The sequence below is a fragment of the Heloderma suspectum genome, chromosome 13, assembly GCF_057233095.1.
Source record: "Heloderma suspectum isolate Gila_16-S chromosome 13, 16-S_ref, whole genome shotgun sequence".
NCBI lineage: Eukaryota > Metazoa > Chordata > Lepidosauria > Squamata > Helodermatidae > Heloderma > Heloderma suspectum.
The window spans coordinates 10,843,000-10,858,353 of NC_139470.1; the positions used below are offsets into that span (position 1 = coordinate 10,843,000).

The 15,354-nt window shown below is 46.4% G+C and overlaps 1 protein-coding gene across 2 annotated transcripts in view; it reads left to right on the top strand.

The window, feature by feature from the left end:
- The window catches only part of ADGRD1 (adhesion G protein-coupled receptor D1), a 304,783-nt gene that overhangs the window by 215,726 nt on the left and 73,703 nt on the right, over positions 1 to 15,354 (top strand). For both annotated transcript variants that reach the window (XM_084820329.1, XM_084820331.1), the window contains 2 exons: positions 10,288 to 10,354; positions 13,051 to 13,117. In XM_084820329.1, coding sequence (XP_084676455.1) covers positions 10,288 to 10,354; positions 13,051 to 13,117 — 134 coding nt within the window. The remainder of the gene's footprint in view (positions 1 to 10,287; positions 10,355 to 13,050; positions 13,118 to 15,354) is intronic.

The following is a 15,354-nucleotide window of genomic DNA, read 5'->3' on the forward strand; positions in this document are numbered from 1 at the left end:
GTGGTGGTGGTGGTGGGTGGGGGACATAGTTTCAAGGAATCTTCCCCATGCCCAGTCCTGAAGTTCAAACTGAAAACATTATTTCAAGAATTTTTGGCTCAGCTATCTGTGTGGCTAAACTGAGTTTCCACGTGTTGAGAAACTGCCCTTTTGGTGAGGTATGATGTTTAATTTCAACAGGAGTAGGCAGCACTGGTTTAAAAATACAGCAAGAGAAATGTACCTGATCTCGTCTGATCTTGGAGGCCAAGCAAGGTCAGCCCTGGTTAGTACTTGGATTGGAGACCGCCTGGGAATCAGGCTTCCGGCACTGAGCAGGGGGTTGGACTCAGTGGTCTTGTAGACCCCTTCCAACCCTATGATTTCTATGAAAAAAGGATGTTTTTGAGGGTGTTTTATGATAGGGGTGGGGGAGGAACCGTTTAGGTCTCATTTGTGGGATCCATGACTAAAATTAACCAAACAATTCTGGGGCAGGTGCCATCCCAAAGAATAGTTAAGAAACAGAGCTGTTGTTGTTGCTGTTAACAGCATTTTTATACTGCCCATTAACAATAGGTTCCCTAGGCGCTGTACACCCCCCCACACACACACACAAACTGCACAAGTGTTTCCTTTTCAGCCCTGGTTATACCTTTGTTTGTGTATTTGAGACCTTAACAGACTAATCTTTAATATCTCAACTGCTGTATAATAATCTTGCCTAGATTGTTCAACTTGTCTGCAGCCTCTTTGCTCCCAACCAGGCACTGAAACGCATGAGCACTTTTGTTTATTGCACATGATCAATTATCCCTCCATGGTTTTTCAAGGAGATTCCAGTGTTACGACCCTAAGTGGAAGTGATTTGTTCCCTTTCTGGTGTCTCAAGTGGTTGGTTCTGTTTATTTCAGAGTAACAAAATCTGGTTGTATTTAGCCACTGGGGCCCACCAAACGCCACCTGGATTTTGCCAATATATCTTCTAATATTCCATTAAAACCTCAAAAGGAAGAGCTGAGCTTGCAGGCCACTTTACATTCATGGAATTAGCTCTTCTTGTTATCCAGATGACTGCTTGGCATTTCATCTGCTTAAGTTTTACTATCTTGCCAAGGAACTCTCTGTTTAATTTTCTTCTCCAGTGCAGTTTTAAGCTGATAAATAATCAAGTTAAATCCCAGGAACATCTCAAAAGTGCTTTAGAAAAGCAACCAGGTTAAGGCTATGTATCACATAAGCAGGCCTGTCTTAAAAGGTTCTGAGTTGATATTTCCTGTGCAATGTGTATAGCTCTTAATTTACTTATTGCTCCCCCCCCTTTAAACCCCACGCCAGCTTGGAAGCTCCAAGCTTCCATTTTTACATTCAAGAAGAAGTGGTGGGGGGAGAGGGATATCTGTTTCCAAAGATATGAAATGTCTTCCTGGGAGAGAGGTGTGCATGTGTAAAGTCTTGCCAGCCATTCATCTTCTGGCTCATCCTTCCCAGCCTCATGCCCTCCCGATGTTTTGTACCACATCTCTGATCATCTCTGACCATTGGTCATGCTGGCTGGAACAGATAGGAGTTGATGTCCAAAACATCTGGAGGGCACCAGGTTGAGGACAGCTGTATTGTTCTATCTCCCGAGCTCTTAAATTCATTGGCTAATATTGCCCTAATTTTTTTTTTTAAGTTATTACCCTTCCTCCGTTTCTCTGATACCTTGTTCAGGTTTGTCCTCAGTGTCAAATTTAGCAAATAACAAAGGGGATGACTTGGTGGAACAACCACCACATCCAAAGCTGTGCTGGTTTGCTGTGGTCAAGGTGGGATGTGAGGGGGCAGCTTTTTCTGGTTTATGTTTATGTTTATGTTTATGTTTATGTTTATGTTTATTTCATTTCATTTCATTTCATCATTTCAGTTCATTTCATTTATTCCTTCTCCCACTGACCAGAATGGTAGGGAATTAACTACATCTTCTCCAGGGCTGGAGAAGTTTCAGAGCCTGTTTGGAGAACCAAGTGGCTCAGGGTCATGCAGACCCCTGGCCCTTCCTGGCATGCCCCAGGAGACATCTCCTGTTCAGGTTAGGCCCCCAGAATGACCCACCTTGGTCCCATCACCAGCAGAGCACAACAGGTGGGACAGCAACCAAGGGCACAAGCCTATCAATTGTGCCCTCCGTGATCGGAAGCCCCTGAAGTTAGAGGTGTCTGATCATCCAGTGCAGGTAGGAGGAGTGGAGGAGGCCTGATTTTAGCCCATCTAGCAAGGGCACTTCAGAAGGGGAGGGGAGAAGTCTGGAAGAAGCTCAGGATAACTCATATCCTGGCATCTTCATTCTCCTCCACTCCCCACCCACTGGAACAACCACTTTCCTCCTCCTTCGAAGTTGCTTTCCTGACCTCAGAGGGAAGTTGGTGTGGTTCCGTCCATGCCAGCTGCAAAGGGAAGGAAGAGGAGGTCAGATCTCTGACTTCTCTTGTGAGGTTGGAGTGCTATCTACAGTTTCGGAAGGGGGACTCCGAACATTGGTTCAATTAGAGTACAATCCTTGCAAAATTGACACTCAATACATGGAGGCAGGGGCGTACGAACCCTGCAACTTCCAGTCCAGGGGAGGGTCTGTTGTGGGGAAATCCGGGCTGCTTGGGGCCCCACAGATTTCCCTAGAGCCTTACTGCATATGCCAGATTTTGTGGGGTGGCTCTCCTCCTGGCCACGCGGCGACCCTTCTTACCCGCGTCGGCTCTGTTAAGGAAGTCCTTGACAGCATGCACAGGGAAGAAAGGCCTCAGTGGCACCCCAGAGTTCTCTCCCTGGTCTCCTCGAGAAGAGGCCAGGGCAAGAGTGCTGGCCACTGGCCATGCTGCAACCTTTCTTCCTCATGCCGGCTGCTAAGGAAGCCCTGGACAGCCAGCTCGGGAAGGAAGGGCATTGGCCACACCGACAGTGCTGGAGAGCCGCCCCATGGGAAATCCAACCACGGATTTCTCCTCCATCCCTACATGGAGGGCTCTGATCCATCTATCCATAGTTCTGCTGGAAGAGCAGGATGAAAGATGGAGGTGTTTTCCCCTCCTGTTCCTCCTTTGGGCTATTTTGAACTAGGTGGGCCTGTTAGCCGATCTAGCTTGCTTACTTTCCTGGGGGTGAGGATGGGAACACAGAAGCTTTTGGATCTGGTGGATCCATGGCCTATTGGAACCATTGGTGAACTCCATCCATAGGCACACCCCCTTTCCTCCTTTCCTGTCTGTGGAGGCTGGTGGCTCCAACTTTGGCAGGGTGGTGAATCCTCTCTGGGTTTTGGGCAGAATCAGCCAGAACTCTAAAGGAGCATCCAAGGTGCTTAGCCCTATCCACAAAATAGGTTCAGCACCTTGGGTAGCTTCTTTAGGGTTCTGGCTGATTCTGACTGAAACCTGGAATGGATTCACAGACCCAGTGAAATCAGAGCCATCAGCCTCCATTGTTCCCTGCCCTCTTCTGAGTTTTCCATGCTATTTTGAAGAGGTGGAGAGGGAAAATCTGAGTGGGAACTCCCGTCCAACACCTGTGGCCCCAGTGTGTGTGAGGGAATTCACCATATCCTATGGCTCCTGGGATGCCTTCCTAGGGACCATAGTATCGCTCTTTTAACAAATTTAAAATTCACTCAACATTGGGAATTTGTTCTTCAATTACTTCACTAAAGTTACTCAATCAGCTCAGGAGATACATCAATTCAAGTAATTAATCACATAATTAAATCAGCTTCCAGGTTTGTTCTTTTGATTGTATCAATACGTTAATTTGGTTATGAACTAAATTCAGAGTTATTCAGAAGAATTCGGTAGAAGCAATTCAACAGGCTTTTCAATAAACACGATTCCATTTGGCAGTTGATTAAACACACACACGAAAATTTGCATTTATGAATGTATTTTAAATATATTTTCACTCAAAATATGTATTTTGAGGAAAAAAATACTTCTTAACAATGTGATTCTATGCATGTCTACTCACTAGCAAGTCCTACTGAGTTCCATAGTGCTTACTCCCAGGTAAGGGGATATAAGGTTGCAGCTCTAGAGATGTATGTTTTGAGAGAAAATACATTGAAAATTCTTATTTTGAATGTATATTTAAATACACATTTGAATACATGATGCCTATTTTCATGCAGATTGTTTTAGATTAATACAGATGTAGATTAATGGGACGGAATGAATGTGTAGGGGAACACATGTGAGCATGATAAGGACTAGAAATAGTCACCCATCCCTACTCCAGTAGCCTATTCTATTTAGGGCAGGGATGTGCAAATCAGCAAAACCTGTGCTCATTATTCTCCAAATTCCATCTTGAAACTCGTTCTGACTTGAGTCCATATCAGGTTATGAGCTTTTCTTTTCTTTTCTTTTCTTTTCTTTTCTCTTTTCTTTTCTTTTCTTTTCTTCTTTTTGCATGAAAAGCCATGTGCATTTTCTGTGGGCATTTTCATGCATATTTTCCTAAATGTACACATTAATTGAACACCTTTCTAAAATGTGTGTCTTCTTCTGTCATTGATTAAAGTGTATCAATCACATTTTTCAAAGTATTCTTTTTTTATGTGCATTTTTTAAATGTACATATGCATTCGTTGTTGTTCTGTGAATCCTATTGCAAATGCCCAAGACTGTGTTCGGGCTGGGAGGTGCGAACTGGGTACATCCTGATAAAAAGCAAACTGAAATGAATTTCCCATACATCCCTAATTAATTTACTGATGTATGAGAATTTCATTGTTTGCAAATTATGCAAGCATGTTCAGTTTGCAGTTGGAAATGTGAACACAAGCTGCTGCTGCTGCTGCTTCTCCTCCTCCTCCTCCTCCTCCTCCCCCTCCTTTTTTGCAGGAAAAGCTCACATTTCCCTAAATTTGCATTCACTTTGAAAAAAATGTGCAGTGTTTTTTTTTTTTAATGTGTACTTAAAAAATGTACATTTCCCCCCAAATGCTCATTTGCATGCTTTACCCTGTGGGGGAAAAGTGCACATTTGGGTGCACTCTTTTTTAAAATGTGCATTTTTCCTGTCCAAAATGTGCCCATCTTGTGTTCGAACAAAACAAAAACAGAGCACAATAGAACACAGGAAATGGGGCAAGCCAAGTTTCAAGCTAGTGTTTGGAGAATCTTGAAAATTGCTTGTTCGCCCACCCCTAGCTGATACTGGGTTCTCTGTAGGGATGTACGAAAGTCACTTACCTGGTCTCGCAGCTTCCTTCGCGGTGGGGGGGAGGCGCTTCGCTGCTCCCCCCGAAGCTCAGGCCGGGGGGGGGAGGCTTCCTGCCTTGCCCGGCCAAAATTCAGGCCGGGGACAAGCACCCTGTCTCCCTGGCTGCAAACTTCAAAAGAAAAGTTTTTTAAAAAAGCCCCTGTGATAAGCTACGTAACGATTTACGTAGCCTATCACGGCTAGATCTGCAAAGTCAGCCGTGATAGGCTACGTTAATCGTCACGTAGCCTATCACGGGTGACTTTAAAAAAAAAAAAGCGCGTACGTACGCTAATGGCGGCCCCCATAGGGAGCCGCCATTCGCGTTCCTTATTTGGTCCCTGTAGTCTACGTAAAGATTTATGTAGACTACAGCGAAAATAAGGGCAACGCTATTTACGTTGCCCTTATTTTCGCCGTAGACTACGTAAATCTTTACGTAGACTACAGGGACCAAATAAGGAACGTGAATGGTGGCTCCCTATGGGGGCCGCCATTAGCGTACGTACGCGCTTTTTTTTTTTAAAGTCACCCGTGATAGGCTACGTGACGATTAACGTGGCCTATCACGGTTGACTTTGCAAATCTAGCCGTGATAGGCTACGTAAATCGTTACGTAGCGTATCACTTTTTTTTTTTCCAATTTACTTTTTTTATTTCGTGGCCGGGGAGACGGGGCGCTCCCCCCCGGCCTGAATTTTGGTGGCAAGGGATGAGGCGCCTCCCCCCCGGCCTGAATTTCGGCCAGGAGGGGCAGGGCGCCTCCCCCCCACCAAGAATTTCGGGGGGAGAAACGGAGCGCCTCCTCCCCACCGCGAAGCAAGCTGCGGGACCAGGTAAGGGACTTTCGTCCATCCTTAGAACATAGACTGTCTTCTGCCTATATAAATAAATGTGATGGTGATGATGATAACTTGACTCCCATGTTCTTGGGCATAGGTGTGTACATACTGCTGTTATTTTCTATCTTCCAATCTGTATGAAACACAGAGACCTACGTAGTCCGCTGAAAGCAAGTGCTTTCCCCGAGAATGCATTGTGGTGTGATTATTCAACCCTTCCTGAAAATACAATTTCACTCCCTCCTTTTTAAGATTATCTTCTCATTTGTAAGAAGATGGCTTCGGCCTGAATGGTGGGATGGGATTATAACCTCGATCCCTTTTTATCCATAATGTCCCATACCCCACCATAGCTGTTTAAGAGAGAGTAACTGGGTGCTGATAGCTATCTGTCTATCGTCTATCTATCTATCTATCTATCTAATCATCAATCATCTGTCCATCCATCCATCCATCCATCCATCCATCCATCTATCATGCTGTAACTATGCTGAACATGTTATCTCCAGGGAGACTGGCACTTTCTGTTTCGGAAGCTATTTTTAGCGGCTTGGATTGGGAGCCATTGACTCTGGAGTGTTATTAAAGGAGATGAGTCCGATATTGCTTTGCTAGGAGGAACCAACCGACAAGAGCAGAAGCAAAATAGATTAGATTTTTCTTTTTCTTTCTGGGAAGTTGGATCAAAGACAAAGAATATTGTTATCAACAGTAGCCAAGCTAGAGGTCACCTTTGAATGGCTGTGGGTCAGGGGCACATTTATTGATTAGGCATTCCAGTCAAATTGTAATTCTTGTCTGGCAGCAAATATTCCCCCTCTTCCTTCACAAGAGAGCAAGAGCCAGTTCACACAATACAGGTGTCCTGGGAATAATAGTAAGGGCTGTGCTGAATGTTTGCAAGTGAACCTGTTTGGCATCAAATTGTTTTTTTGGGGGGTGGGGCTGATACATTCTCTGACCCCCCCCAAGGCTTATATTTTTTAATGCATGTACACCTGCTCCTCTAAGCAGCAACTTTGTAGGGGTGGACGAAACTCACTTACCTGTCCTCGAAGTTTTTCGCGGTGGAGGGGAGGCGCTTCGCTGCTCCCCCCACGAAGTTCAGGCTGGGGGGGAGGCTTCCCGCTTCGCCTGGCCAAAATTCAGGCCGGGGGGGAGGCTTCCCGCCTCGCCCGGCCGAAATTCAGGCCGGGGAGGAGGCGCCTCGCCTCGCCCGGCCGCGAACTCAAAAGTTTTTTTTTTAAAAAAATAAACGCCCCCGTGATAGGCTACATGACGATTAACGTAGCCTATCACGGCTAGATCTGCAAAGTCAGCCGTGATAGGCTATGTTAATCGTCACGTGGCCTATCACGGGTGACTTAAAAAAAAAAAAAAGCGCGTACGCAAATGGTGGCCCCCATAGGGAGCCGCCATTCGCGTTCCTTATTTGGTCGCTGTAGTCTACGTAAAGATTTACGTAGACTATGGCGAAAATAAGGGCAACGCAAATAGCGCGTTGATTACGTAGAGTACAGCGACCAAATAAGGAACACGAATGGCGGCTCCCTATGGGGGCCGCCATTTGCGTACGCGCTTTTTTTTTTTTTAAGTCACCCGTGATAGGCTACGTGATGATTTACGTAGCCTATCATGGCTGACTTTTCAGATCTAGCTGTGATAGGCTACGTTAATCGTCACGTAGCCTATCACAGGGGCATTTTGTTTTTTGTTTTTTACTTTTTATTTTGCGGCTGGGCGAGGCGAGGCGCCTCCTCCCCAGCCTGAATTTCGGCCGGGCGAGGCGGGAAGCCTCCCCCCCGGCCCGAACTTCAGGGGGAGAGCAGCAAAGCGCCTCCCCCCCACCGCGAAAAGCTGCGAGACCAGGTAAGTGGGTTTCGTGCACCCCTATTAAAAGCCTCCCCCAGCACAATCAGTGAAAGTAGGGGGCAATAAATCATTATCATTATCATTTGGGGAGAACAAAGTATACAGACCTTCAAGAATGGATGTAAATTACACAGAAGCCATATTAAAAATAATAATAATAATAATATCATATTCAAAAGCCTACAGTGCATTTCAATTCCCCATAATATTCACTTCTGAAAAGAAACTGAAGTTCTTTAATATCACTACCCCCTTCTACTAGTTTTAAAATGTGTATTCTGATTCTAATATTATGGGGGGTGTATGTATAATGACATGTAATTATTGATGTAATAATGCAGTTCACAATCACTGAAACACTATCACAATATGCCCCTTGCTTTATCCCTTAAAATTATCTACTAACCACAAATGGAGCAAAAAGGAAGAGTCAGAAGGTTAGTGCATTTCGATTTCAGGCATTTTCTTGCGTGTTTATGCCCCAAACTTTGCCTTCAGAGCTTGGATGAGTGATTTATAATTTTATTGTCTTTAGTAACAACAGCTAATAACAGCAATAATAGGAAGAATAAGAAGAATGAAAAGAGCATGTGGTTTGTTTGCTTAGTAGAAGTGTTTTTAAAAAGCCTTTAACCCCCCACCCCTTAAAGGTCTAGCAGTAACTTGTCCACTATTTACAGCAGTGCTTGTACATCCAATGTAGACTTTATTTGCTTCCCCTGCTCGTTTCAATTTATGTACTGTATACCTCTGCAAATGAATTTTCTGCACTTGACCAGGAATCATCCTTTATCAACCATGATAATGAACATGAGGTGCCATACATGGAGTGGCACACCAACTGTGAAAAAGCACACACAACATTTTCTCCCTAAAAATCTCCACGATGAAAGTCTTATCAACAATTTTGGCTCTTAAAACATAGATTTTTTTTTATCTATAAGGATTTATAGTTTTTTTTTTCTATAAGGAACTTTATCAAAGTTCCTTATAGAAACTTTGCATATGTGAAAGGTAGTTCCCAACATTCTGTACCATTCTAGTCTGACCAAGAAGATGCAGGACGATGGGGTCGGAGCTATGCAGATGAAGGGGGCAAGGCTACGTAGATGAAAGGGGCAGGGCTACGTAGATGAAAGAGGCAGGACTACGTAGATGGAAGGGGCAGGGCTACGTCGATGAAAGGGGCAGGGCTATGCATAGGGGTGCAAGGTTGATTCTCAATGACTGAATATCATCTCAATGCTCATGCCATCCCAAATTCCCATTCATCTTTGCGAGCACGGCTTGATGGAAGAATTATGCAAATCAAGCAGCAATCAAATGTGAAATTTGCACAAATTTGCACAAATTTCCTAATTTGCACAACTTTCCTCCAGAGAATAAAGCAAAGCTGATTCAGTCTGCAGGGGAAATTTGCTGAAAAACTGAACTGGGAAGTTGTGTCAATTGAATGCGAGTCCATGTCCAGCCATTTGTGAACATTTTCGGCGGACACATGTTCATGGTTGTGATCGCAATCCCATTTAAGGCATCAAACAGGGCATGCTCACATGCCTTGTGAGCAAAAATAAAATCCTCATACATGCCTACACTAGGCGTTGGGCAGATCCCCCCACAATGTGATATTATCTCCAAGTGCCTCTGTTTACTGTCTTCGATATACGTATGCGGATGCCATTCAGTCCTGAAGGAAAAGTCAGTCACTACACTTGGGAAGATTGTGGAACGGAGAGCAAAACCTGTTTTCTGTCCTTGATAGTGGGTGGTTTAGTCGTTGCTGAGAGGGATACCAGGAGGGTATAACGTGGAGAATGGACAATAACCCAGTGGTAGAGCATCTGCTTTGCATGGAGTTTCAGTCCTCAGCATCTCCTGTTAAAAGGAAGCTAGGTACCATACCAGAGAAATGCCATTGCTCTAAGACAGCCTCCCCCAACCTGGTGTCTCCAGATGTTTGGACTGCAACTCCCATCTTCCCTAGCCACCATGGCTAATGGTCAGGGTGATGGGAGTTGTAGTCCAAAACATCTGGAAGAAACGAGGTTGCTTATCCCTGTCTTACAGCACAATCCTGTGCATCTCTACTCTGAAGTAAGCCTGAATTCTATATTTTTTCCTCCCAGGCAAGTGTCCATAGGACTGCAGTCGAAATTACCCCAGCAGTCTAAACTTCAGAAGGGAAGTGAAGATTTTGCCCTTTGACACAGTCTTCTCCTGTATCTTATATCTTACCTGCTGGTGACAGAAAAGGGGGGGGAGAGAAAAAGGATGCATTATTGTATTATTATAATTATTATAATTATTATTATTATAATAATTATTATAATTATTATTATATTTATCTCTCTTAATTTTGCAGGCTGCCCACTACTGATCTGCATCATCTCAGTAACATCAGATGTGGAAAGCTACGGAGAGGACCGCAAGTAAGTCCTGAAACAAGGCCATATGGCTTGGGTCCCATGATGGGTGGGAAGTTAGCACATTGAAATGGCACTCCTGCGGGGCTTACTGCAGAGCAAGTTCAAACAAGTGTGTAGGGTGGAGGGTGGGGGTGGGACTGGGCGTGGGGCATGGTTGTACATACGTGGAGTGCTTTTAGATCTGACCAAAGTCCTATCTAGTCTGGCATCCTCCTTTCCACAGTGGCCAACCAGACGCCCCAGTGGGAAAGAAACCCAAAAGTGGAACACGAGTGTAACAGCACCCTGCCTCTTGTGCTTCCCAGCAGCTGGCACTGAGAGGCACGCTGCCTCTGATATTGGAGGTAGCATATAGGCGTACCATGACCAGTAGCCACTGATAGTCTTCTCCTCCTCTTGGAATTTGTCTAATCCCCTTTTGAAGCTGTCTGAGACAGGGGCCATCACTGTGTCTTGTGGCTGTGAATCTCATCCGTTACTTCTGCACTGTGTGAAGCAGTGCTTCCCTTGATCTGTCCTGAGTCTCCTACCAATCTGCCTGTTCACATTACATCACATTCTAGTGTAAGAGAAGGAGAAAAGCTTGCCTCCGCCTACGTCCTCTACTACACCAAGCACAGTGTTGTATGCCTCCTAGGGATGGGCGGATTACTTACCCCATTCTGGGTGGGGGCATCTGCTGGGGGGTGGAGGCGATCCATTCCTCCCCCTGGAACCCGGCGTAGCGGGCGCCATTTGCGTCCCTGCGTTAGCCATGATAGGCTACGTATATATTTGCGTAGCCTATCATGGCAAAGGGTAGTGACGCAAATGGTGTAGCGAACGCCATTTGCATCCCTGCTCTTTGCCATGATAGGCTATGTAAATACTTACGTAGCCTATCACCGCTAACGCAGAGAGGCAAATGGCGGCCGCAGACTTGGACAGCCATTCGCGGCCGCAGACCGGGGCAGCGGACGGACCGAACCAGCTGATGTCAGGCAGGGTCCATCCCAGGAAAATTTTGCGGGGTGGTGGGGGGGACTGCTCTGTTCCTCCACAGACTCCGGGGGGCCGGATTCTAAAGAATCCAGCCCCTTTGTCATCTGTGGCGGAATTCTCTAACATCCCTAACGCCTCTATCATACGCAAGCCTGCTTTTCTCTGTCTCACTCTCTTATTAAAAAGACAGTGACCCCTACGACAGGGGTGAGGTACCTCAGGCCGGGGCCCAAATCCAACCCCCCTGGTGTCCCAATCTGGCCCTCTGTGGTTCCTCAGAGGGCCACAGCCCTCCCCCTGCCCCCACCCTAATTCCCTGACCACTGTTTTCGTGGTGATTTCCTGGCTTTTCTGCTGTTTTCCCCTGTTCTCAAAGGTCGAAATGCTTCTCCTAAAAGACTTAGTTACTGGCAGGAAGAGATTTAAGCTAAAATAGGCTAGTATTTTTGGTCCCACCTTCTTTTTCCTTCGGCTCCACCCACCACTAGACTGCAGCCCCTGAGAGTTTCTCCAAAATGAAATTTGGCCCTCAGGCTGAAAGAGGCTTCCCAGCCCTGCTGTACAAAAAGAGAGACAGAGTGAATGAAAAGGGTACTGGTGCCCACTGGGGCAATCCACCTTAGCTTGGGGTGCAGTCCATTTGTGGGGCCCAGCCTTATAGTGGAAGACAAATGAGTTATACAGCCAGTTTGGTATAGTGGTGAGAGTGTTGGACTGGGAGCTGGGAGATCCGGGTTCTAGTCCCCACTTGGTCAGGAACTGGCTTTGGGCCAGTCACAGACTCTCAGGCCAACCTACCTCACAGGGCTGTTGTGAGGATAAAATGGAGAGGAGGAGGAAGATAACTTAAGCCACCTTGGGTTCCTTGCAAGAGGAAAAAAGGTGGGATATAAATGCAATGAACACAATAAAATATTAAATATATATAGGTAGGATAATTCCAGTGCTTTTGTTGAATCAGGGTTGCCCTTTGGTTTCTTGTTCTTAATCTGCACCTAGATGAAGAATCAGAATGCTCCTTCCTCTCTCCCCTTTGTTGGCTGGCAGCTGGAAGAGCAAATCTGGAATTCTTCTCTTGCTGCTAGCAAGAGTAATGCTCAGAGCAAGTTATTCTTTGATGAATGACCTGCTACCTGGTGCAACTGCAAAAATGATGAATTACATGTGTTTTCCCTGTGTTTTTGCCCCTCCCACCACCCCGAGGCATGTCAGGAGAGGCGACGGCTGCCTTCCATCTGGGATTTGTCAGTCCAAGTGAGAGCCTACCTGGGACTGCTCTGGATAAAGGGGAATAGCAACTGGGTGATCTGCTCCTTACTGCCCCTGTGTTTTTAACGATTGCCTTCCTTTCCCAACTCGGGGTCATCGAGATGTGTTGGAATACAACTCCCACCATCCCGTTGGCCATGCTGATGGGGGATGATGGGAGAGATAGTCCAACACATCTAGATAGAGCCAGGTTGGGAGAAGACAGGAGTCTGTGAACCTCTTAACGGCATGAAGATAATCAGAGCCCCATGTCAGCTCTTTAAACAAAAATCCAATCTCAACATTTGGCTGCTCTTAAAGGAACAGAGCTAGCAAGGATCAAAAGCACAAGACTTCACCACCCCCTTTTGCAGCTTGAAGTCATTTCTCCCCACTAACATCGAAAACTCTGCTCTTTGGAGCGTTCCACCTTGCATAGCTGTGTCAAACATTCTCCTCTCTCTCCTCAGCTGCTGGCTTTCCCTGGAGAACGGCACAATCTGGGCTTTTGTGGCCCCCGCCCTGCTCGTAATTCTGGTATGTGCAGCCCCTTTTTAAAAAAATAAAAGAACAAGGGAACACAAGAGCCATGCTGGATCAGCCCAATGGTCCATCTAGTCCAGCATTCTGTTCACACAGTGGCCAACCAGCTGCCCACAGGAAACCCAGGTTGTACATAAACAGAGTGCTTTCAGATCTGACCAAACTCCTATCTAGTCTGGCATCCTCCTTTCCACAGTGGCCAACCAGACGCCTCAATGGGAAACCCACAACTAGAACATGAGTGCAACAGCACCCTCTCTCCCATGTTCCCCAGGAACTAGTGTACACAGGCATATGGCCTCTAATACTTGAAGTAGCATACAGCCATCAGGACTAATAGCTATGGATAGCCTTCTCCTCCATGAATTTGTCCAATCCCCTTTTAAAGCCATCCAAATGGGTGGCCATCACCACATCTTGTGGTAGCAAATTCCATAGTTTAACTCTGCACTGGGTGAAGAAGCATCTGTCCTGAATTTCCCACCAGTCAGCTTCACGGGATGACCCCCTTGGGTTCTAGTATTATGAGAGAGGGAGAAAAAGGTCTCCCTATCCACATTCTCCACACCATGCATAATTTTGTACACCTCCATCATGTCTCCCCTTACCTGCCCTTTTCTCCAAGCTGAACAACCCCAGCTGTTATAACCTTCCCCCACTAGGCAAGTTGTTCCAGCCCCTTGAACATCTGAGTTGCCCTAATCAAAGGATCTACCCCAGGAGTGGCCAGCCTTTGTGACATACATAGGGACACAGGAATCTACCTTACGTTGGCCAATCTAGCCCAGTATTGTCAGCACTGACTGGCAACGGCTCTCCAAGGTTTTAGACAAGAGTCTGTACCATGTGGCTCAAATTGTTAAACAGCAGGGCTTCGAGTGACTGACGCTGATAACATGACACGTATGGTAAAAGCTCATGGCCATAACAAGGCAGGAATCATGTCTACCGTTAAAGGCTGGCATGCAGAAGGGTGGGCTGAACGCATCCTTTGGCTGCCGCTGCTGTGCGTTCACCAAGCAGGGATGGTCTGAGAGATATTGATAGATGCTGGGCATGGATGGGGGCCACACACACAGTGCAGCTGTGACACCTGGAGAGTAGCACAAGGAACCCAGTGACGACCAGCCAGCATTCCCCACTGCTAGCCGTTTCCCTGGCTATACCATAGAGCTTTGTCCCATGCCTCTGGTGACCACAGGGGCTTCCTCAGTGCTCAAATTCTGATGGAAGGGGTATGTGCAGTGCCAGCCCTTCCATGAGACACACTGGATCGGCTGCCTGCTGCTGCCACCATGTCTTCCTGGATGCCACCTGCCCCTGCTGTCTGCCTACCCTCTGTGGGATGACGCTACTGCTTTTCCTGCTGTGGCGTTTAACATTGCAAGAAAGTGGCTGGCGGCAGCCCCTTTTGAGCTCTTCAGAGCAGCTACACCAAAGTTTACTTTGAGGACGGGACTGTCCCTCAGAGCGAGGCATTGTGGGCAATTTCACCCTGGTGAGCGCCCACATCTCTGTCCCCTCGATGCAACTAGGAATGGGCAAATCCATCACTTTCTCTTAGTTCTACATTCAGTGCATGTGTGTGTTTTTTTTTTAAATCCTAAATTCTTTCTCTCCCGGATTTGAACTTTGTAAATTTTGGTAAATTCTTATAGGGATGTATGAAAGGCACTTACCTTTTTGAAGGGTGACATTCGCGGTGGGGGGGGGTGCTCCGTCCCTCCCCCCGAAATTCTTTCCGGCTGGCTCCACTGCTGGTGAGCAGCCTGCAGGGACGTAAATGGCGGCGGCTGTAGCTGCCTCCATTTGCATCCCTGTATTTTGCTGTGATAGGCTATGTAAATATTTACGTAGCCTATCACGGCAAAACAAACAAACAAACAGTGGACGAAAATGGCGGTGGCTACGGCGGCCGCCATTTGCGTTCCCTTTTTTTTGCCGTTTTAGCCTACGTAAATATTTACGTAGGCTATCACGGCAAAAAAAAAAGGGAACGCAAATGGCGTAGTGGCCGCCATTTGCGTTCCTTTTTTTTTTTTTTGCCATAATAGCCTACGTAAATATTTACGTAGGCTAAAACGGCAAAAAAAAGGGAATGCAAATGGCGGCTTCCATAGCCGCCGCCATTAGTGTTCCCTTAGTTAAGCTGTGATAGGCTACGTAAATACTTACGTAGCCTATCACGGCTTCTGCAGGGATGCAAATGGTGTCCCTGCATTAGCTGTGAT